We start from the raw sequence: 24984 nt of genomic DNA, 5'->3' as shown, positions 1-24984 counted from the left end.
TCAGGTTTGAAAGAGGTGCACAAGGATGGAAACAACACATTGGAGAACAGGTGGAAGCTAAGCACACCTTGGCAAACTGAGCTCTAGGGGTTTTTTCTTATAACTAGGAATTGTTGAAATTGCTCTGAAAATGCTCTGTTGTATATAATAAAAGGACAATTTCACTAAGCGAGTGGGTCAACCTCACTAGGTTATGTACCTTAAGAGTGACAAGGGCCCAAATCATGTTGGGATAACAAGATTTAAAACAATCCTCTAGGAAAAGTGCTTACTTTTGGTCAGTGCATTCAGTGAAAAGCAATTCCTATTGCACAAGGACAGGAGGAGGTGGAGGTGAAAGGCAGGGATCTACAAGGATGCCCAGGAGCTGCATCCAGCACCTCACTGTTTCTCCAGCTTGCAGTTTTCCAAATGACTGTCATCTTCCTCCTTGCTCTGCCCTCCATGGTTGTTGGAAGCCCCTTCTGTCCCATTTTTCTACCCTCTCAAATATCCCTACTGCCCTACCCTCTCATTTACTGAGAAATATCATCAACAGATCTTTTCTCCACTTCTCTACATCCTTAATACTGCCAAGTAAACAAAATAAACCAAGTGCAGCATCCTCACTGTCAGAATCTCTGAAGCACCAGGCCTGTGAGTCTGAAGTGTTATAGGACAGTTATAGGACAGAGACAAAGAAAATAAACTCTGGCACACTTCTGTGCAGCTGTTTTGTATTAATTGTTAAACTGCGTGATACAAAATGCAAAGATATATTTGATTTAGTGGGCAGATCTCTTCTGAGTAAGAAGCTTATAGATTTAATAAAGAGTCAGTTTTTAATGATATTTTCTATTTTATTTGTTATATATTCATTATGTTTTCAATGCTTGAAATGAGATTCAGAGAGAACATGAGAAAAACTTGGTTTGGGTGTTTATCTGAAGAACCAAAAGTCTGAAAACACACTTTGAACTAACATTTGCAGAAGTTCTGCCCAACCTTTCAGCTGCTAAGATTATTAATGCAAATTAAAGCAATACTGATATTTTCATTCCAGTTTGAAAATAAAGGCTGATGAGAAGTCCCATTAGAGACCAAAACTAGCTACCTACTGTTTGCAGCAAACACTAGATGGGATATTTTTCTGAGAGAAGGGGAAGCACCAGTACAGGACAGCCTGCTCACTTGTCTGGTTTAGAGCAATCTCAAGCCTTTGCATGCTGGTAATCTTCCCAACTCAGCTCCAGATGTTAAGGCTGGCTGGCTGGAGGGAGGAAGGGAAGATATGGAGAAGAAAATGCACCAGATACCCAAGAATATCCAAGAGAAGTTATGCAGTCTCGGACATTCATAAAAGATGGGAGCTTGCCAGCTCCTCCACATATGGGATGGAGATTTGAAAGTGGGAAACAGCTGCTGTTGTCCTGTGCTGCCTCCTAGGCCATGGAACTTGTGCCAGTGGCCCACCACAGCCAGAGATGGAGAAAGACCCTCAGTGCAGAAACCCAGTTAGATGGTGGAGCTAGAGCTGACAGAGGACAATCTCATCCAGGAGAATCATCCCTGACCACCAGACTATGTCAGACCCCTGACAATGACAGCTGGGCTCCTCTTACACCCACTGGGATGATGTCAACCACCTTCTTGGGGAAGCACTGATACGTGAAACTCACGTGTGACTGTCACACTGTCACATGCATTACAGCAAGAGTTTCCTGGATCCCCCTCTATGACTGATTAGATTTTATGTTTCCCCAGACATCTCCAGAGGGAATGTGGGCCTTTGTCCAGCTGCAGTCCCATGTCCCAGCTCATTTCACAGGCAGCTCAGGCTGTTACTGTGCTACCCCGGGATGTTGAAATCTTGCACCACACACTGCACTTTGATGTGGCATTGGCACAGGGAGGATGCTCCCCTCCAGCAATGCACAGAGTGAAACTATGCAGTGAAATGCCGAGTCCAGGCAGGGTCAGGATGGATTCCACGGCTTTTGTGCTGCCTCCTCTTCACTTTTCCCTTCCTGTAGCAATTATTACTCATCAGCACAGATTAACAATTGCACAAGCAAACCCTCAGAACAAATGAAATCAGGGCCGAGGGCCAATCTTAATCAGTAGGGCTCTGCCACTGACTTTAAATGGGATTGGGATTTAGCCCTGCAGCCTTTCCCTGTGTTTCCTCTTTTTATCCATTCATGTGCTGCACATGTGTAGTTCTCTGGCAGCTCCTCCAGCTTTGGGATGAGGCACTCACAGGTACAAGCTCCAAAAGTTGCACCCATAACCTTCTGGAATTCTTCTCCACCCACTCCCTGGCCCTGGCTTTCTTCTAAGAGTTGTTCCAGCCATTTTATGATATCTTTTAAAAGGTAAGAGAATAAAGACAAAAATAGCTCTCAATCCATTCATATGGGTTTCTGTTGGGCTGTGAATAATTTAAGGTCTTCTCACCTCATCTCTTGTTTATCTCGTAGCCTTGGGCCTCATCTGCATGAAAGAGTTGCACCCATCCAAGTAGATGTTAATTTAAACCAATTCATTAAACTAATACAAACCCCGGAGCAAGCAGAGGGAGGGATGCTCCCCTGTTAAACCCAGGCTCCTATCGGTTTGCTTTAATCTGGTGAGAAACTAAACCAAAGTAAGGAGCGCCCATGGACAGGTTCGCTCTGGTTTTACTGAGCACATGGAACAGAGCAATGCAAATCATGCCAGGGAGTTCTCACTGGCAGAGCTCTGCTGCTCACTCCCTGCAGGGACAAGCTCAGACATTCAGCAGAGATTGGAACCACCAAAAAATAGTCATGAGCCTTCGACATACAGCCAGCCTTGAGCTGGGCTGTGTTGTGGGGGTGTCACACCTCTCACCCAACCCAGGGCTCTGTTGCAGGTCTGCACTTAGTGGCCAGTGCCCCTGCAGGTAAAAAAGCCATACTAGTGTTTTCATACTATGGTTAACAGGGGCTATACAAGAAGCCAGGTAAAGTGTAGGTCACCTGGAAAAACTGCAATGCCAGTGAGAGCCAAAAACTGAAAGAATTGCAAGGAACACCACCCCAGAGTCACACAGAAAATCACTATTCAATGAAAACAAACCCAAAAAGGAAAGAGGGGAGGGATGGGACTGGAACATTTCTGCTTCGCAGCTCTGCCCTCTTTTCAGGGAGTGGAAAGGACTAAATCCCCTGTTGTCAATATTGAATGAGGATTACAAAGAACATGAAGCCAGACTTCTCTCACGTGTGCCTAGTGGGAGGATGAGAGGCAACAGATCCAAGCTGCATCAGTGAAATCCCAATCAATATTAAGAAGTTACTTAATGATGAGAGCAGTTAAACAGGAGGTCAGAGAGGTCGTATCTCCATCCATGGAGATAATCAAAATTAAACCATACAAGATGCTGAGCAACCTGATCTAATGCAGAAGCTATCTGTCTTCTGAGTAGGGTGGAGGTTTGATCTCGTGGCTTTAAGTCCCTGTCAATTTAAATTATTCTGTTTTATTCCAGTAAAATTTCTTTTCTGAAGCCAGCTTCCCCCATGTTCCAAAGTCACACAGCTGGTAAATTCACCTGGCTATTACCCAGTTGTTCACTCTTCCTGAAGAGAGAAGGCAAAAAGAAAATATTAAGAGACCTGGCTGTCTGCAAAATGGTGCCAATCGGTGCAGTACAATTCCATGGGGCAACACAGAAGATTTTCCATCAGGAAAGTGGAAGTGGGACACTAGAAACCTACAGAAAGCTTCTTAGCATCCACCTCCCTGCTGAGTGGGTCACACCGAGATGTCTTGGCTCCAGGGGCTCCTCTAGGCTTGGGAAGTTACTGGAAGTTTTGCTAGTGGTGATAATATCATTTGGCTTTCCCCTGCATTGGTGAGCACTGGGAGTCGGGGTGGAGGTGGCTGCTGGCTGGTTCTGGCACTTCAAAGCTGCACCAGTAGCACCACACCACGGTACCTACGCCTCTAGCAGCAGCCACAGCGCCCAAATTTCCATCACTGTGAGTGCTCAAGGCAGGAAGAGAGACAGAGTCACTGTTAATATGGGCAAAACCCCTTAAGCTATGCAGGGGCAGCATAAATATAACAAGATCCTCATTATTTAAGAGAGGAGAAAAACAGAGGAATGATTTTGCAAGAGGTATATAGATTTTGCCAGTACTTGAATACTTTTGGATTTGTTTTGATTTCTATATATACACACATTCTAGGAAAAACATTTGTGTTGTTTACATTAATTTTTCATCATACTGGAGAAATCCTGCAGGATCTGCTTTGTATCACTCTAGTTCTTTTCATTCAAGGATCTTTTATCAGTTATCATGCCAAAGCTTTCATGGGTTCAAAGACATGAAAAATAAATTTCCAGGAGGAAGGCATGCCAAGTGCCACGAAACACAAAAGCATGATATCTAACTCAGGAAGCCTTTAAGCCATGGATAGCTGGAAATTGGGATAGCATGCCAGAGAAATCTCAGCATGTACTGCTGTCCTTGTCTTCTGTTCCAGCACCCAGCACAAACAGGACACTGGCTATGTGCTGTCTTTGTGTTCTCAGCCTGATCCTCACATCTCTGGTCAAAGTGATGGTGGGTGCTCCCTTGGTTTCACTCATCTGCTCTCCCTAGGAATTGACTCCTGGGCTTTGTCCATGCTGCAGGACCCCTTTGTCCCCACCCCTCGCTCACACCGACCCTTTGCTGTGCTCACTCAGATCCCATCAAGATGCAAATGCCTCTTTTATTCCCCATGTGCTTTTCTGCCAGCTCATGCAGGTGATGCATCCTGTGCCAGAGCTGGCCCACAGGAGAGGAAGGGAGAGCACAGCTGGAAGCAGACAGAAGAAGAAGGAGCTTTTCCCTCTCCATGATCTGCTGTTCACTCTGCCTGTGCCATAACAGAACTTCTGCCTTTGGGCACAGCTCCACCCCTCCTGAAGATTTACTGTACATCTCCAGTGCACTCTCAACCTCCTGCTCCCCCATTTTTGCACAGGCTCTGGCTCTTTTTGTGACCTTCACTGAGCTGAACCAACTGGCTGATGCCCCAGTTACTTGGCCTAAAAAGGGGTCTGACAACTACAAATGGTGGTATAAACGTGGCAGGCCCATGTGGTTGTCTTGAGGTCTCCTCCAGCCTTAAATGATGTTGGGCATTACTTAGACCTTGTGACAGCTGTTGAATTTGACTTACCTCTTCCACCCCACTCCCTGAAACAGATGTGGTTGTAAATTACAGCCAGATTAGAAGGATCAGTGAAGACCATAAGAATACAAGAGCAACTAACAGGTTGTAAATTCTGTTGGGTTGTGACTTATGCAAACCGTGGCTCTGACCTTCAGCACAGTCCTGAGTGTACGTGCAACATGGACAGAAGAGGAGTCTGCTCTGCTGCACTTCTTTGACAATCCAAGATAACTGTGAAGGACGACAGAGCAAGTGCCCAGAGATCTCAGAGAGCTTCCCAGAAGTCTGCTGATAATTGCTGTGAGATGCATCACAGCCATCCTCACCTTGCCCCTGGATGTTCATGGGAGATGCTGAAGTCCATCAAATCACAACTGTAAATGCAAGAATTCAAATCTCAGCCCCCAGATGGGCCAGGAGGGGCCATCTGAAGCCCTGTGTTCAGAAATCATATTCAGTAAGTCCACCAGACCAGCAGCCCAGCATAGTTAACACACTGCTATAGCCTAGAGTGGGAAATCAGAGGCAGAAAACCTGGTATAACACCACTTGGATTACTTCTCTGTCACAGGTGGTGTTTGTGGTCTTCGCAAACACCTAATCTGGGAGCCATCTGGAGTCAGTGGGAGGTTTCCATTTACTGCAGATCTCGTATCAGACCAGTTATCTATAAAGCATTGGGATATGGGCATCTTTCAGTTCTTGAAGTCTATAGAACTTGCTGCCTTGGTCAAATTTGTACAGATGCTGAAGTTGATTTCTAGTGTGATGCTTAGGCATAGTTGAGGGGAGAGGGTTCTTAGAGAAGGAATCTTAATAAAATTACTTTTAAAAGTATAAAAGTGTTCCTCCTATTGCCAGGAAAATCATAGTTTTTCATACTCCATTGGTCTGAAGACAAGTTTTTATTTTTTGAGGAAGTACTGCAGAAAGTCAACAGAGGCTTTAAGAAATTATTCTTTAAAGGGTAGGTAGTTGTCACTGTGCTGTCTTTGTTTGGTTAAAGAGATTAGAACTCAGGCAGTGGTAAGTTTTGCATGGCAAAAAGACGCTTCAGATTTCTATTTACAAGAGACCCCTCTGTATTTTATGTCTGCTCCATTAAATATGCCCATCCCAATACAAGAGATTAACACACTGGACACAGAAGATAAAATATATTTCATTTGTATTTAAGATATGGTGCAGTTATTGCATGCTCACAGCTGTAAAATAAAGAAAATAAATGAGGATATAAAAAGTTTCTCCCAGTCACATGCTGACAGAACAAGAACCTGTATCTCATTTTGTTTGGACAGCAGGGGAAAGATGAGAGGGGGGCAGCCAGAGCAGCTGCAACTAACTATGTCTGTTTCAAATTCAGAACAAATCATCTTCTTGGTGTAATTCCTGACAAATAATTTTCTTGTCCAACAATTTTTAGGTTGATCCTGCAGGACTGCTGGGATAATCATCCTGATACTGCAGATAACGGGATTGTGATCATAAATCTTGAGATTCAAGTACATTCACCATGGTTGAGTGACCACCAGCATTTTGAGGGAATGAGAATATTTTTCCCCTGAAAAGATGATGGCACGAAGGGCACATATGCAGAAAGTGAAGCCTCGCAAATACAGAACAATGCATCATCTTTATTTCAATTTGCCATGCATTCCTTATCATTTCACCCACATTCTGCCCACTAATCAAGAGGAAGAGGCTTGGCTGGTGCAACTGGTTCTGGATAGATCTATTTGTGGCTGTTGCTATTGCAGCAACAGCAAAAGTGCCTTTTTTATAGAAGAATCTAGGCTCTGTCACAGAACATAAGTGACTTACTCTGTGAACAATTATTTTTATCTACAGAGTGAAAGAACCTTTACTCCAGACTGGTCATGTGTGGGGCTATTCCAGTCATGTACATGTAAGTGATGAAGGGAAATAACACTTCATTATTTGGCCCTGCTTGGTACAATTCTGCCTTTTCCCTACAGAACAGGACAGACCAAGTATTTAAGTAATATTAGTATTACAGAACTATGGAGCTGGGTTTTTTGTCTTTTGAAGATAGTTTGTCTTCTGCAAGCAAAATGAGAAAAAAGTACGAAATAGTACCGAGTTGTTTATCAATATAAAACACTCAGCTGATGAGATGCACTAATCCACAGCCAAACCCTGACAAAGGCCCAGCTGACTCCTATTTAAGCCACCACCTTACTCCACAGCTTTTATATGTCAAATCCCTGACAATACCTACAATTTGAGCCAATTCCACAGTTAACCACAGCCCTGCATATCCATGGTGATCAAAAAAATGCTCACCTTCCAAAATGTGAGGAATCTGACATTAATAAAGGTGTGCTGCTCCCTGCTAGGCAATGTATGAGCTGACCAGATGTGCCACATTATATCACTTGCAAACTGGCAGCATCACAGGGCAAGTGTGTTAACTGGGATACTGCTGTGAGAAGGTGAAGGGGATGTCTGGATTTACTTTCTTCCCCAAGGACCTCTCCAGCAGACAGCATCTTCTCCATTGCACATAATTCTCTTTTACTAGAAACACCTGGTAGGTCTTGTAATTCCTGTCCTCATGTTGCAGTGCTCTCCCCTCTCACATCACTGTCCTCCTCAGGCCACACAAGACACCCTCTTTAAAAGAACACAGAGCTAAAAAGCAGAAGAGGAAGCAGACGACTCCCCAAAAACCAGAGCAAGGCTATAACCTGTACTGCAGCCTCAGCCAATGAGGTCTAACAAGGAGTCCCCCTTTGTTTCCATTTCCCCTGGACTGCAGGATGCTGGAAAAGCAAACAGACCTCTACAAATCACTGCTGCTGCACAGGATGCCCAAGTTTTTCTGGAAAAAGTTGGTTAAGTCAGTGAGTTAACAATTTGTTCCAATTACAACAGTGACCTAGAGTACAGCAAAAGCTTCTTACCTTCCTCTCTCTGCAATTGCAAAGCTCATGCACCAGGACCCTCATACCCTTGCTGCATGGTTTATATATTCTGTGTGCGTGGGAGTGAGTGCTCAGGGATTTGGGAAGGGAGGGGGAAAGGGGGAAGAGTCCAAACAAAACATTTAAATGTAATTCCTTTGATGGTGCAGCTGTGAGAGGGCAACTGAGATGATTTTGCTTTATTTCAGAAGCTGCATAGTTTTCCTGTCCTTTATTAAATAGAAATCATGTTTCCATGGCCAGGCTCTTCTCAAGTCAATCTCTCCTGCCTGCAGAGCAGACCTTGGCTCTAAATTCCCACACAACTGATGCTTCATTTTCCCCCCTTCTTATGACCCTGTCTCCCACCTTCTCTCCCAAGCATGGCATACAAGAAATATTTCCCAACCAGAGCAAACAGAACACTACAAATGAACCCTATTTGCTTTGCAAGAAAACTGCGCAATAGCCCCCAAATGAGAACGATGAGTTGGGGCGTTGGAAACCCTTGCAAGGCAAGTGGCTTCCTAGTTCATTCCTAATTCCTTTATGTGCTTGTGCACTCCTTGACATGGTGGCATGAATCCTGGTCTCCAGGGCACAAGGAGCACAGAGCAGACCCAGCTCAGGGTGATCCAGCAGCATCAGGAGTTGTGGCAGTGCAGGTGGATAAGGGAGCCGTGCTGCTCCCCATCCATGTGGCTCCTCCAAGAGCACGGATCCCTGATGACTTCAACACCTCTACCCCAGGCTTTGCATGGAGCAGGGACCTCTCCGCCTGCTGTCAAACACCTGCCCTGTCAGACAGGAGCAATGGCACTAAGTGGCTTCATGGGGATGTCTTCAGAACAGAATACACTGCAAGGCAGTTCCTGCGCTCCAGCCTTGCCTTCCGTGAACCTGCAGCCCCCAGCTCACACGCCATCCAGCCGTGTCCCTTGGTTAAACCAGGAGCTAAGGTGACACAGTGCTGCAGCACCGGGCTGGTGGCACTGGACAGCAGATAAATGACCACAGGCAAGGCAAGGAGTCAGTACCTGCAGCGTTCTGTGGTTTTATTGCAGCGGCAGTAGGGGGCAGGCAGGGGAGGGTTGGAATTCTGTTTTACCCTCCACATTCAACAACGTACATGAAGGTTTTTCAATCCCTCTTCCAGAATAAATAGCACAGTTGAGCCTTTCCTGGAAGGGCTAAACCATTCAGAAAGAGCAAAGAAAGGAGAGAAGGCGAAGCTTCTCCTCAACTGCTGACAAGCAGTGGTGTGACAGGCCTGACGTGATTACGGAGCACAAGCTGGACGCCCTCCCTCCCAAACCATTCATCCTCATCTTCCCAGCCCAGCAGCTGGCTCCCTGGCTGTGCTCCCCACCACCTCTGTCTGCATGGTTACTGTCACGTCTGTGAAAACAAGAAACTTGTGTCACACTCTGAGCTGCATCTCAGAGCATCCCAAGCAGGGGGGGCACAGGGAGGGACAGTGTTACCTAGGAGCTCTGGGATTTTCTCCGATAGACTTGGTTCATTTTCTCTGAAGCTTCTGTGTTTTCTTTTTTCCCCTTTCGCCCCACTTCTCTCAATGGTCTGGTGCCCTCGGAGAGTCCAGGAGCAGACACCAGCTGGCCCTAGCAAAGGCCACATCCCCCACTGCCTGTGTTGTTCTCTCCAGCTCGCCTATATGGATCCCTTAATTGCATGCATGTCTTTCAGGCTATTCTCCATGCATGAGCTGTCAGCAAAACCTTGCTGGAAACACTGGAATTTCACATTTTTCATGGAGATTTTCCATATCAAGTGGGCAGTTTCACATTTTCCATGAAATTCCTAATGACTAGAAAAAAAAAAAATACAGCCCCAGTGTTTGGAAGGGCTTGCTCAGCTTGCCTTCGGGCACCATTTGCGTGTTAAATGCATGTGTGTGAATTTACTTAGCATATCATTTCAGGGATGGGATTGGAATTTTTTTTTTTTTTTTGTTGCAGATGACAGGAGAGAAGCATGCATTCATCCGTTCATTCATAAACCCAACTTGTGGCACGGCACACTGGGGAAGGGATCTTTCGCATCATTTTTAAAACAGAGAGAGTGCAAAGCCCTGTCAACTGACAATATCCATCCAAGCTGTCATTGCCAATCACTTGAATGGACTGCAGCAGAGAGTATTTTCCACAATGAGATACCAATGGGGGTGACCATTAGGTCAGGAATCTTATTTTCTCAGCTCACCAACCCCTGCAAATAAATTCTCACCAAAAGGAGAGAAAAGCCTCATTGATTTGACAAGCGATCAGACACCACAGTTGTCATTTTCCCAGCAGTTGCTGGCATATTTTTTTGCCTGGTGTGTGAGATATGAATTTTGTGACTTAACCTATCAAGCTCTTAAAGGGATCATCCCTTTTTTATCTGCATCCTAGTGAAAAGGAGAACTCACAGCAGCAAGACTCCGAAAGCAAAACACTGTTCTGAGCTTTAATACATTATTAGCTGATTTACAACAAAGTTCATACAGGGGCTCTACTTTGCTGTTAATAGTCAGACATACTTAGTTGACCTGCAAGAATGTGGGTTTTTCCCCCTCATCAATACCCATTTTAATTTGTAAAACACATTTTTATAAAGTTGCTGGTGTTGTTCCCTTATGAATGCATCAAGCCAAACCAAGACAGGCTACGAGAGCAAGAAAAACCACATTCTTCAATGAAAGAAGTCACATTTTCAGGTCTCAGTGTTCTTAGAGACACGAGTTTTCATAACTTTTAAAAATATCACATTATTATTAAAAAAAAAAAACAAACCCAAACAACTTTATGCTGAATTCCAGCAAAGGGCCAGATTCTACCAGTGGATCCAGTGAAACAGATTGGTGCTGGCAGACATTATATGTGGTATACATTATTCCATGCTACCAAAATCCACTTCACCTCTTCAAACTAGAGATTGAAAATTCATGTCAGATTTGCTATGGAGTTTTTTGGAGGGAATATCTTAGCATCACCCAAAAGTAATTTATTTACTGATGTAAAAACAGACTTTGTGATGTTTTTACAGGAAGGTTCTTTGGGAATCTTTTCTGACCATGAGGAGACCCTGGTCCCCAAATAAGAACAGGGAAGTGAGTCCCTGGTTTAGCTGCCTTCCCACTACAGGCACATAAAGGATGTGAATCCAACTCCCCCAGAGTGACAGTTTCGCTTTTTTCATTAAAAACAAAAGTTTGGTCTATAGATATTTTTTACACCATGAGAAGCTTGTCCCTGCCCAGTTGTAGACACTTTTTGAGGAGCTCACCATCTGCTTGAACACAACTACTTCCACTGGACTGGATTATGATTTGCAAAACCTTCAGTTCCATCCATCCAGCCCTTTAGTTCCCAACAGTAAAACTGCACTAGGTCTCACTTAGCCTATGGCATTATTATAATACAGAGAAATAATGGGATCCACTCATACTGGAAGCACTTCTGTCAACAATTCAGAAGATTTTTAAAGTGTTATATATATATATAAAATATTTTCATTCCAATAATTGATGTATCTATATTTACTATTGGAGAGGAGAACATGAAAAGTCAGAATGTTTCTTTACAAGTATTTTAAAGAATGGTCAGAATTCCATTAAAAATAGATTAAGGATCAGGTAAAGCCTCATCTCTGTGCCTTACACATGGTCTACCATCAAGATTGTTGCTGCCAGTTTAGTTTCTCCAGTAAGAATGAGAGAAAGGAGTTTTATGATCAAATGTCAGAATAATAGTAATTTATTATTTTGGTAAATTGACAGGTCACTAGACTTAGTATCAAATTCTTCTAAGCACTATCAGGCCATTCTTTGTTAATCAATACTGCACATTTCTTACTAGTCTTATCTTTGGAGTACATTGTTCCAGAAATTCTACCAGCATATGAAAGCATGAGTCTTGCCTCCAGATAAGCCTGGCTGGCTTAATTTTCTTTAAATTCAAGATAAGTGCTCTAGTGCAGGGGCCAACCAAAATGACATTTTATTCCTGATATACCTATTAATTCTATCTTTGCCATGTCCTTGCAATACAATATTCAGCTGCTCACGGCATGAGCAGTCTCTAGGTAGGACTGGCTCTCTATTCCTTTTTCTGATGTTCTTTCCTTTGTGCACACACGTGGTAACCTCACCAACACGCTCCTCTCAGCTGCTGCTAATTCCCTGCTACGATTTCACATCCAACACTCCAACTACCAGGTGTAATTTTAACTCAGACAGCAACGCTTTCAGAGCACTGGGGGCTTAGTAGGTGTACGAGACAAACACTTTCTAACACATGTCAAGGAATATGGATTCCATGTTCAGGAATATTCTGAAACTAGTCAGCTGTGGATAAAATCCTGAAATTAATTTTCCCTGGGAAATCTCAACTCCTCAGGAAAAAATAGTTTTCTGTTCTTCACAAAAGTGAAGTTCAAACAAATAAGCATTTTCAGATACTTTAGGATTTTAAATGCAAGCAGGCTCGTACTGTCTGTCAGGAGGAGTTTTTCTCCCCCCTGAAGTCCATTTTTCCTCTGCTGTTAAGTTACTATTATCTTCCATTCCTTGTAATAATGGGCTTAAGATCAAGTGAAACTGGAAATGGAATGAACAGTGAGAGATGACAGACTTGAGGGGGCTTTATTGGGACTATGGGTTGCTCCTGAGGTCAGAATCAGTAAGTATAATTAGATTCCTGGCATTTACAACAAATGTAAAGCAACTCAGAGCTCCCTTTTGTGTGCCTGTAATTAAACATGCACTTTTACTGCCCTCTGCAGTGCTCCAAAGTATCTTTGATTCCAGCACATGAAAGTGGAATCAAAGAGCAGGCCCAAATCTTCATCTCTATATGGCACTCATATTTCTGAAAACAAAGTATTTCTCAGCAGAAATGGAATAGCCCCTTTCTAAAGAAACACAAAAGGGAACGTTGTTTTTGCAAATAATTAGAGCCATTCCTGTACCTCCCAGAAACTTTCTCAATAGAGGCTTGGATAGATAGAAAGGTCCCAACACAGACAGCTGGGCCCCACTTTAACCCACAAAATAAGTTCCAAGTTTCCACTCAAAGTGAAGTTATTTCTGGAGTGTATGAATCAGCATTTTCTGGATAAATTAGTTTTCTCTTGTGCTTAAACACAATCCAAGAGGTAAGTGACCAGCTCAAAGAGTGAACAGGAGTGGTAATCAAAAAATACAGTGGGGGGCCAGCAGTGGCAGATGCTAAATCTTGGTTCCTAGCATATTTTGTATTTAGGTGTTACTCAGATACCACAAAACTAAATACTACACAACTAGAGTAAATTCTGCTCAGCATTACCGCTTTATCTCCTAACTAAAGTGTATATATTACATCCTAACTACACTGTTTTCCTTGAAAGTAAAATGGATTTTTGACACTGCACAAAGTAATTTTAATCGCTTAACTATTTATATAATATTTTGGCAAAATTCTCCCTAGTTGTCAGGAAGCACTCAAACTTAGTATTCAACAGATAGCAACCAATTTTCTCACATTACGAGAAACCATATAGAAGAAGAAAACACAGAAGAGCAAGAACTTCCAGTAAGGTCAAAATTCTTTCAGAATGGCTCTTTTTACCAGTCCAGTTTTGATAAAGAAGTTTCCCAGCTTTCCACACAGATCCATCCTCAGGCATACGTAGTTGCTCTCCATATGCTCTTATTTACATTAAGAGCACAATAAAACAGATAATCCTGAAAATAACTTCAGTAAATACTTGCATGAACAGAAAGTTGTTTGAATGGTATTTTGGACTTAAAAATGGATTCATGGAAGAAAGCTGATTTTAGCTTGGCTTCCTTAGAGCATTAAATTGTTGTACTGGCAAGTCTTTTCCAAAATCTCCGTCCTGCCCACTTTCTAATTTTTGGACTGGCTGTCCAGGTACTAAACAGAAAGGTAAATATGTTCCTTAAGGTTATGTGACAGCAGCTGAGTAATGAAGGAAGACCCAATTAATGCCCAAGTGAGGGACAAGCTGGGACAGCTCAGGCCTTTAGCGTTCTGCTTGCCACCTTACCCACACACATGTACCAATGGCCCAGTCAAAACAGATGGAGCTTTAAATTAGCCACAGCCACAACTGCTGTCAGCCAGGCATGGCATGAGGATGCTGAAAGGGGACAGGGCTTGGTGTGAAGGGAGTAAGAGAAACACAAACCAGAAGGCACAGGTCTATAAAAAGCAGGGCTGACAGGTTCTGCTGCCTACAGAACAACCTGCTCAGTTTCATTTTTAGAGGAATTTAACCTAATAAGGCTAAAATTTGACAGCAGTACTTGCCTGTTCTCCATCTGAAGCAAACTCCACTGCATGCAACTATGCACAACTGAACATATGGATATTATTTTTCCGTAAGATTCCTCTATTACCAAATACTGCCCTAAATGGATGGGGTTAGCCCACATTTAACCACTAGAGGGCTTAATTCTATCACAAAAAGACCCCGGTTGTTTTCCAATTCGGTGTTCAGTACCTTTGGAAAAACATCCAAACTGAGTGCTCTCTTTAAATACCAACCATAAAAGCTTAGTGCTCCGAGTAATTGAGGCAAAGGGGAATAATTTCAGTGAAGACACTACTGTGTACGGCCAGCTCCTTCAGGAAAAAGTAACAAATCTGAGCCTGTTTCACAAATAGCTACTGAACACAGACCAGCTACATTTCTAGTCTGGATCATACCCACCCTGTTCCTGGGTAAGAGTGCTGCACAGCACAAAACTGAAAGCTGAACAACACCTCAGATTGCTTTTAATGACACCAACAGAATTATCTGTAAACAAGCTGGAGCACAACACAGGAAAAGAAAACAAGGGATAAACTAGTAAAAAAAAAAAAAGGAACAGTGACATAGAACCTTACAGTGTGAAGCAGAAGTGACAGCACACTGAAAGGTGACAGGATAGTGCAGAGATGGAACAGAGTGAGTGCAGAACAGTGAGAAGCAACACCCATCTCAGCAGGGTGGGGTTGTGTTCAGGAGAGCACAGCTCAGAGACCAGGGCACAGGCAATGCTGAGAGCAAGAGGGTCATACCCCAAGGCCTTTGCTGAGAACCTTGTCTGAGTAGTAGCAGGTTAGCTGGATTAATATAAAATTATATTGCAGATTATGGACTAACCACTGAGAAGTTACTCTGCAGAATTTCAAAAGCATCTCAAGAGATTCAAAGGAGAATTATTTGTTGTGTACTCCATTATAACAGAACAGTACATCCCCGTTGTTTGCCTGGTATCTTTCTACAGGGCCCAGGGATTAGTGTTCTTCACAATGTTTTCCCCACATTCCACCCCGGAGCTGGATGCAGCATTCAAGGTGGGGTCTCACAAAAGCAGAACAGAGGGGGAGAATCTCCTCCCTTGCCCTGCTGGCCACGCTGCTTTTAGTGCAGCTCAGGGCACAGTTGGCTTTTTGGGCTATGAGTGCACATGGCTGAGTCACTTAAAGTTTCTCATCCACCCACCAACATCCACAAGTCCTTCCCCTCAGGGCTGCTCTCCATCTGTTCATACCCCAGCCTGCATTTGTGCTGGAGAGATTGTCCCAACCCATGTGCTTCCTTATTTTAAAACCAGGTGCAAGTAACTTTACCCTTCAGAAACCTCTAAACCATCTCCTGAATATCCACTGATCCAACCTGTTTGGGTAGCTACATCAGGATAGAAAAACTGTCTTTTAAAAAAACAATTCTACTGGCAGTTCTGATACTCAGGTACAGACTGGCACAACAGAAATACTTAAGAACAACCAGAGACAGCATGGCCAGAAAATGTGACATGAGAAAAGCAATCTGGGGAGGACAGAGGGGGCTCAGTCCAGGTAGAAAGCAACTACCATTTTGCTGCCTTCTCTGGGAAAAATACATGTTAGGAAGGGCTGTCTCCTTAACATCAGAGTTTAGCACCAACCTTATCCCAATGCCACTGCTTCCTCTTGGAAGTTTCCCCATCAGATCAAGTTACCTGATTTCAAGAGTGCCTAACAAATTAGACAGCTGTAAGCAATATTAATTGCTAAGATAGTCCCTTGAGTCGATGAGTTTAAGTACAAGTGAGGTGACTGTAGAAAATGTAAAGAAGATTGAAGTGTTCACCCAGCTCTTCTAGCAGTTTTTCGTAGAGAACAGAACTTGGCAACCAGCTAATGGACAGCTACTAAACTAAACTGTCTCAGATTCACTCTGGTGGCCTGCACACAAGTAAACAGATTTTAAGGTCTCCCTCAAAGCCAGAGGATGATGCTAACACAGATACATGCTGGCTTAGTACCAATATGAGACACTTGGCTTCCAGTACTTCCCTGCGTTTCATTATCCACAGAGCACTGCTAGCAGGAAATGAAGAGTCGCATGTAAAAGTAAACGCAGTTCTGTTTATTTTCCAGCAACATCCCACACAAAAGCAACAGAAACACGAATTGCTCTCAGCAGAAAATCTGTACAGTTGTTATCATTTACAACAGTTTTACATTTAAAACCAGCAAATTGAAAGAATCAAGCTCTTTCCCTAGACATTGTTTTCTTGACTGCATTAATAAATGACTGATGACTATTTACAAATTTCAAATTAAGGCTACTGCTTCTGAAAAAAACATTATTGCTTAGACTTTACCATGTTGACCTCCAATTTCTTGAGGGTATTTAATTTCCAGTTGTTTCTGAAACATTTTTGCAAATAAAGTGGTTTTTTTTAAGGTAAGGTAGTTAATCTTACAGTAACTGCAGTAGATGGGTTTACTAGTACTAATCAGCCACATGGTTCAGCTACCACGTGCATTATTTCAAGTCAGACCTTTTAGAAGAGCCAGATGTAAAAGCAAGATAACAAAAAAAATATCTCCCTACTTGGCTTTTGATCTGCAGGTGGACAATTGAAATCATGTTCACAGTGGGGGGAAATTGGTGAGATCTTGCTGTACTATTTATAATTACTAGGGGATAGCACAGCCTTTGGCTAGTTTTCCTATTAAAAAAATCTGATATACATAAATTAAAAGTTAACAGGAAGTCACACAACTTAATTGCAATTTTACAGAAGTCTGGTCTGGAGAATATCTAGACCAACCACAACTTTGAGAACAGTCTTCAACTTTGCTTAAGCTTTCTTACTCTTAACAGATTAAGGATCAAGCTAACCTCTCAAATTTAAAAAGAACTTTCTCTAAAACAGTTTGCACAAGACTATTTAACTCACTGTATCAAATTCTTTCAGTGGCTCACTCAAACACACTTCCAAGTCAAATTCTCCTTCTGCTTGATAGTCAAGATGTCGAACTTTGGTGGGAGTGCCAGAACAGGTATCCTGGAAGGCAAAGGCAATTAATAATTACTAATTAAGTAGAGGTTATTAGTACAGGTAATTCAATTAACTTCTGTAATTCATTTAAACTGCCCTATAACAAAGGCTTAAAAATGCTTTAAAGGCCATATAAAACCCAATGCTAGCCTTATGATTAAAGAGATGTAGGCTTCTGCCCATCCAACCACATTTGAAGATACCTTGCAAGTGTTCTAAGGACATATATATGCAAACATTAAAACATTATGCAGATTTAATATTAATCAGAAAAACAAATCCAGTAAGAACAGCATTCCTAGATCTTTACTGCTGAGCTGTAGCAAGTGCTTTCTGGATATAAAAGGAGCCTACTTCTGTGTGACAAGGAAATTAGATATTGCAATCTAAAGTAGTATTTCAACTCTACATTACAGTTCATAACTGATTTGCTTTCAACAGAAATTTTCTTTTGTAGGCTATGAAAAAATGGGATATTTTTAATTTGAGATGATCATTTAAATTATAATCCTCTAAACCAAGACTACAGACAGATAATGGCTATAGCTGGAAAATACCTGAATTTAAAGACTGCTCAGCTTTTTAAACAGTCCCTAAACATAGTAGATGATGGAATTTGTCAGGTATTCAGGCTACTCTGGATATAACTCTAAGCAACGAGGCAATTATCAACAAATATTTATGCAAATGACAGATATGCTTACATTATTATCTTGACAGCTTGTTTGAGATTCAGTAGAATTGCTTCCAACAGATTCTGTCTCCATCTCACCAAGGTCAACTGGACAACTGTAAAATCATTTAGAATAATACAGCATAAACAAATTGATATTTTAGTGTTAAGCTGCAGTTTGTGGTGCAGTTCTGAAAACAATGGCCAGAGGAGAGCAAAGAGACCTACAGAGATCACAGGGACAGTGGTGGCAAAGTGGGGAGAGCAAACAGAACTGCAGGACAGCTCAGTACAGCCAAAATGGCCAAGGACTGAATGAGAAGTCTTGAGACTGAGTAGTGCAACTTGTCAAAGATGAAAACCCAATGCTCAAACAATGCCTCAATACAAATGTTACAGGAGAGGAAGGAATTTTTTTTCTCAGACAAGGTTTTCATCCATCTGGTTTTGCAAAGATTTAATACCCATTATCCCCAGAGCTAGACCCCAGCATCTGAAGGTAGTATTTCAACACCAATGCACACAGCAGGGCTCTGGCCAAAGTGCCAACTTCCCCTCACACTGATGGCAAGTAAAGGGAAGCTAAAAGGAAGCTTTGCTTTTAGATCCTATTGCTCTGCACTGGTTTTAAAATCAGCATTCCATCAAGGAAAAACACTTCTTTATTAACATAAAACTGCTTCCTGAGGAATTAAGTTCCATCTTTGTCCCCTTCATTCTCTAGTGCCATTTTATGTCACATGTTGCCTGATCAGCTGTATTGCTTTCTATAGAAGAAAATAACTGGCTCATCACACTAAATCTGCTAGAGCTTGGACTGTGAACACTTGTGGCCATGCTGAGTTTAGTGGCACCTTGGGATGAGTTCACAGTTCTCCCTCTCTGGTCAAGAAACAACATTTTACAGCATTGTTCTTGAACTAGCAAGTGGGAAGGGTGAGGCAGGTTCTTGTACACTGGATTGGTCCAAGCTCAATATTCAGGAGACCTGCCATTAGTGAGAACTCTCCAGCACTGCTCCTACCAGATAATTGGAAGACTGCCCTGAAATAATCAGCTCATGTTGATGGTGTGGTGATTTATTTTATAGAGCAGTGCAGAACTGGCTCTGCTTTCACCATTAAAAAAGTGAGGGATATGTATGTATGCCCTTCCAAGGACACTGGGCAAGTCTACTGCCACCAGCAAGGTTTGGGAAGCTATTGGATATTTTGACTGAGAAGGAACTAAACAGCACTAAGTGTGGACAAATAGTTAGTGAAAGCATTCAGCATTCAGACTTGTCTCAAAAAGAACTATGCTGGGAATAATGTTTATTTCTTAAACATGAGACTTCACATCATAATTTCTATAAAAGCATCTTGAATACTCTGTACATACATTTCCTGCAGATCACATCCTCCTTCAGTTGGTGGATCCCAAGAATGCAGTGCCACTTTCCACAGTTTAATTTGCTGGTCCCATGACCTACGGCTGTATTTCTTAAATTTGTTTGGAGTTTTGGGATGAACTCCTGGTATACGATGGCATCTATTCAGATATTAGACATGGAAAATTTATCAGTGTTTTATTCACACATACATAACATGGCTTTAAATGTAAAGACTGATTGTATTATTTATGAGAAAAGACTAATGTGCAATTCCAGCACTCAAGCAAAGACTTGCCAGCTTGATATGAACTTTAGTTTTTCTGACTACAAGTCAAAAAAAAAAAAAAAGGATTATCATTTATAGGTCTGAAAACCTCATTCCAAACTCAATTGCAACTGTAGCCCATTTTGTTTCATAATTAAGTCATGAGACAACTCACAGCAAAAAGCAGTTTCATTTCCTCTTGTTGACAACCAAAAGAACTTTCATTTCCATTTCTGCAGCATGAGGTATTTCTTCTATAGACTCATTAAAAAAAAAAAACCCAAACCACATCTCAGTTCATTATTAGTGTGACCTAACAGTCGAAACATATCTTAAAAGTTCAATAGTTTCATTTGTAGATGCCTTCTATCTGCATGTGTATTGGATACCAAGTGTAGTACATCCATGTGCTTATAAAGAACATTTAGTTTTCCATAAAGCCAAGCAGCTTACCTAGGAACTTCTTTAATATATCTATCATATGCAATCATGTTTTTTCCGTAGTTTATCTGTTTTTGTCTTCTCATCAAAACCACCTCATCTGTCTCAAGTTCTGCTGTCACCGTGGACTCCTTTGAATCAGAACTGAAGAAAAAAAACATTTTAGGTTTGGGACTACTAGAAAACCAGTGACACTCAAACAAACCCACTTGTAAAAGACTATAAATAAATGTGTTAAAACTTTTCAAATAAATGCTCAGGGTGTTATTGAACTATGGTGTTGGAACAGACTTAAGATGAACTATTTTAAACTGTGTGGTTTAAGAAGCAACACTGTACAACGAAAATTCAGACCTATTTTCAAGATTTTCCTCAGCTAAGCTAGAAATTTAACCTACCTTCCTGAGGAGGACTTCCTTTCTCTTGAAAATTCATTTATCAGGAGTTTTCTTCTGTATCTGTAAGAGTTTAAATCAGTATTAAGAACATATGTCACAAAGAGAACATAAAGCACTGTCACAGCTCACAGTTGAATTAACTTCTCAGCAAAGCAGCAGCACTTGAGACACTGTAGAGGCCTTTCCACTATGAAATAAATATTTCAGTTTTCCATAAAGAAAAAATAAAAATACAAGGACTTTCTTTTCCTAATTGTTTTCCCTAAAACAACTTTTTAGAGCAATGATATTAAACAGTCATTAGTGAGAGGGTACTTCAAATATTTCAATCTAAGAGATTCAGGAAAAGCTTCTTCCAAAAGGGAGATATTTAGGGATACACATCCAATTTCCAGAGTTTTCCATGACATTCCTGCAGGACTTAACCCAAAGCTGATCTAAAAGCAGCAGACAAGAGGCTGAGGTTGGCCTGATTTTGCTACAAAGGTGAAGTTAAAAATACGAGTTGAAACAGATTCTATAAGACAATTTCCATTTCCCTTCCTTTCCCCACTTCATTTTAAACACCCAGGGGTACCTTGCCATTTCTTTGTTGACATTGGTCCTCATTTCATCTTCTTCCACTGCAGTTCCCCAGTCTGAACACCGGGAAAGGGGTCCAGGGCCTTCTGGTGTTGTAAAACTAGAAAGAAAAAAAAAATTAAGGCTCTGTGTTAAAAGCCTGGGTTATTGTATTTATCTCCCACACTCACAGCTTGACCCCTTAAACATAATTATTTACAGTACTCAAAATGGCCATAAAAATCTTGTGTTGTTCTATTAAAATTTCATCATTGCAAAATTAAGCATCAGTTGGGAGTTCCACCTTGAGGTTGTGTGGTTTGTGTTGGGTTTTCTTAAAATTTATGTAGGTATCTATAGAAACATAGCATAGATTGTTAACCCAGCCTGTGTTTTCAGTAACTTCCAGCTCGTGTCCTTCAGAAGATGGTATGTGAAATACCCGCTTTATTTATTCACTCACTTGTTTTCACTCCACTAAATGACTTAGCAATTATTTATATTTTCATGACTGCAGACTCATTAGCTATATAAGAGACAAAAATTAGAACACAGAATCAAGATGTAAAGGTAATTAATTAAAGTTACATGATAGCACCAGGAGTTTCTCTGTGTAAATATATGCCTACTAGAGAAGGCAAAGGCACAAAAATGTCCTTTTTTAGCTAGGAAACTGAGACTTACTATGGCTTTGCAAACTGGTTTAACAACTTTACTGCAGCCCATTAGCATCGAAAGCAGGTTCAGACTCTTGCACGGGAATAAGCTCAGATCTTTTCCCAGCCATCTAGAGCTGCCTGCATTCAGATTATCCAATGTTTCCCATCTGTCCTCCTGATGACCAGTTTTCACTAAGTAAAACTCAAAACTGTATCCTACAGAGCACAGCTTTTTCAGTAGATCTCGAAATGCTCTGGAGACTTTCCAGGATTCTGTGCAAACATGTCCCTTAGAGTCAGGGAATTAGATCCATCTGCACTAAAACCACCTCCAACTCCCTCCCTGCTCCCAAAATGGTTTGCACAACTTTGAATGTTTTATTTAATTCAAACTAAAAGTTCCATTTAGTTGAAACCCAGTTACAAACTTGGCGAAATTAAAAATCCATAGCAAACAGTACAGGTCCCTCTGCAAAAATCTGTTCAAGCTCCAAGGATTTTTAACTTTTGCTTTTACTGATTTCTAGTTTTGCAGAGAACACAGGCCATGTTCAATTATTGCTCTCCTGTGGCAGAGAACAAACAGAATCCCAGTTGTTCTCAACTCCTGAGCTTTTTCCTCAACCCTGCGAGGTACCTTTTTATATGTTTGATTCTGCACCTGTGCTGTGATTATAGATGACCCAGCCTCCAACCTGATCTTCTTTACTTTTGAGAATTTTAATTTGACATGGTTGGATTGGCATAAACAAAAAGTAGTTTCAGCCCAATAAGAGAACAACTTCTCTCAGAGCTCAATCCAAACTGAAACCAGGAAATAAGTCTGCACAATTCAATACTGGAAGACACACAGAAATGTTGCTTGTTTACCTTGAAACTGACAAAACTATGTGTAAAGTTTCATTCTTGTACTGCTATTCAACCATGCTTCCTGGAATTAGTTTAAGCTACTCTGGATAGTGTAACTTGAGCCACTGACCAACGTGGTCCTTGTTGTCAGCAAAGGAAAACGGGTAGTTACAAGGCACAACCCACCCTGTTTTAGATTAGAAACCTTGATTCAATCAACTGGGCTGTGGCCACAACTCCCATCCACCGATCAAAGTGACTAAAGGGACTGTGGCATGAATAGCTCAGACTGCAAATGTGATGCAAAATAAGTCATTTAAGTCTAGCTGTGCTGGGAAACACGGAAGGCAGCGAACAGCAGTGTGACCATTATGGGGTGACCTCAAAACCGGATCCCCACACAAATGTGCTGAAATACAACACAGCTTCTCAAGGTGGTCTGTACTCCCTTCAGAAACATAAAATAAATGATTTCTAAGAATTGAATTTTTGTAATTTCTTTTTACAGTACAGCCTGTATTTACAAACATAATTAGCCTGTACGTTATTACTTCTTGATAAATGGCAGTAAACCAGCATGAAATAGAACATAAATTATCAAGAATGTATTTCAAGAGGTAAAAACGAAAAATGTTGACTCTTAAGAATGCCAAGATAAGGGCATTGCACTCGATCCTTTTTCCTCCTTTAAAACGAACTATTTGTGGCTGATGAGTGATTGATAAACAGGCAGGGCTTGGAAAACTGAGCAAAACGGTTTTAGTTCAACAGCTCCTGGTGAACTGTCCACCTCCTCCTCACCTGTCCAGCCGGCTGTCCTCAGGCCTGGGCTTGTTTTCCTCAAACACGGAGGATTCGGGCTCGTTCTGCCTCCGCCGCTTCCCATCGGCGCCGCGTTTCCGCGCCTGGGCCCAGCGCGGGGGGTGCTGCGTGCTGGCGACAAACACAGCGACACACGAGGTGAGCACCCGGCTGGGCTTTAGCGCTTTAATCTCCCTCCGAGACCGCGGTTTTTTACCGATTTCGCTCCCGCCAACGCAGCGAGGCGACGCCACTCGCTGCGGGCCCTCTGAGGGAGCTCTGCGCACCCCCCCCCACCCCCTCAGAGAACTTCGCCCGCGGGACGGCGGGGAGCGAGAGCCGGACAGCGCGGGGGGAGCGAGGCCCGGCGCTGCCACCCCCGCCTCAGCCCGGAGGCCCTACCTGCTCTTCGTGCTGTCGTGCGGGCTCCGCTGGCGGAAGGACATGGTGCGAGGTATCCTCGGAAGGGAGGGCTGGACGCAGAGCCGGGCGGTGAAGGAGCTGAGGCGGGCGGTGAGGCAGAGCCGGAACGGGCGGTGAGGAAGCGCTGCCGCCCTCCCGCTCAGCCCCTTCGCATCTCCCGCCGGCGCGGGGCGACACCGCCCGCTCCGCCTCCCCGCAGGGCGCCTCCACGGGAACAGGTGCGGAGGGGAGGGGGGAGAGCGGGAAAACTCAGCCGCCGCCCCGCACCCTTACGGCCTCACACACGCGGCACCCCCCGCCAGGGTAATGGCTCAGCCCGGCCCCGCCCCCGGGGCGTGGTGGCGGGAGAATCGAGAGCGGTGGCGCGCGGTTTTGGCGCGCGGTGGTGGCGGGACCCACGTGAAACAACAGGAAAAAACCCAGCCCAAACAAAAGGGAAAATACAAATTCCCGCGATTCAGATATGAAGGATGACGGTCACCGGCACGGCTCTACAGTCGATGAAGCGGACAGGGTATTTCAAGGGCCAGTTCAAACCCCACGCCCGATGGTTACCACATAAATTTCACAATGACATGGTATGAAATTTCTTATCAATAGTGAAGAAGATTGGGTAATGCCACGAGGTTGCTAGGCCTTGGCTCGTGGAGCTTTCTGGAGTTATTAATTGCACATGCATGCACAACGAGATCCCATTCGTCCTGCTATTGGGCATACCCTCACATTTTAGAACAGCAATTTAGAAACAACCTGAAGAACTCCAACAGAACACAAACAGCTTTAAACAGTAATACATTTGCAGCCCTTGCAGCCTGAAGACTGGTGGGACACTTCAGAGAGATGGTTTCTTCTGTCCTTAGAATCAGAGACCACTAAGGTTGAAAAAGCCTTATAATCACAGATTCATTATGTGTTGGAAGAGTCCTCTTAGATCATCAAATACAACCATTATTGTATAACCAGGTGATCACTAAACCATGTCCCCAGGTACCACATCCGGTAAAACAGATGGCAGAAGTAGCAAAGGAAAAGTTGTTTGGTGGGTTTTTTAAAATCAGCTTAAAACACAAAAGCAGCTATTGAAGAGTAGCAATGGTTTTGGAGAGACTTTCTGAACACAC

The 24984-nt window shown here is 42.7% G+C and overlaps 1 protein-coding gene and 1 long non-coding RNA gene across 2 annotated transcripts in view; one reads left to right on the top strand and one right to left on the bottom strand.

Annotated features, from left to right (window-relative positions):
- Positions 1–17121, top strand: part of LOC120409932 — a 33025-nt gene extending 15904 nt beyond the window's left edge. Inside the window, exon 2 of the long non-coding RNA XR_005601803.1 lies at positions 10076–17121. This is a non-coding gene — a long non-coding RNA (uncharacterized LOC120409932). The remainder of the gene's footprint in view (positions 1–10075) is intronic.
- LOC104690924 (stem-loop binding protein) lies at positions 16479–24161 on the bottom strand. The gene is made up of 8 exons (XM_039551313.1): positions 23843–24161; positions 23441–23572; positions 21148–21252; positions 20571–20630; positions 20185–20316; positions 19475–19624; positions 18126–18210; positions 16479–17427 (listed from the first exon to the last, which is right to left on the bottom strand). The coding sequence occupies exons 1-8, from the start codon at positions 23884–23886 to the stop codon at positions 17311–17313; spliced, it is 825 nt and encodes a 274-aa protein (XP_039407247.1). The 5' UTR covers positions 23887–24161; the 3' UTR covers positions 16479–17310.
- Between the last annotated feature and the right edge of the window lie 823 nt (positions 24162–24984).

The sequence above is a fragment of the Corvus cornix genome, chromosome 4 (genome assembly GCF_000738735.6).
Source record: "Corvus cornix cornix isolate S_Up_H32 chromosome 4, ASM73873v5, whole genome shotgun sequence".
Lineage (NCBI taxonomy): Eukaryota > Metazoa > Chordata > Aves > Passeriformes > Corvidae > Corvus > Corvus cornix.
Note: the sequence above shows the minus strand (reverse complement) of the source record. Positions and strands in the feature narration are given on the sequence as shown.

Bases quoted from the DNA above. Each gene is read 5' to 3' on its own strand.
- LOC104690924 (XM_039551313.1), bottom strand. From the start codon at position 23,886: ATGTCCTTCCGCCAGCGGAGCCCGCACGACAGCACGAAGAGCAG. The intron at 23,573-23,842 runs GTAGGGCCTCCG...GTTTGTCGCCAG, and splicing joins CACGACAGCACGAAGAGCAG to CACGCAGCACCCCCCGCGCT. The intron at 20,631-21,147 runs GTACCCCTGGGT...AAACTCTTACAG, and splicing joins GTCAACAAAGAAATGGCAAG to ATACAGAAGAAAACTCCTGA.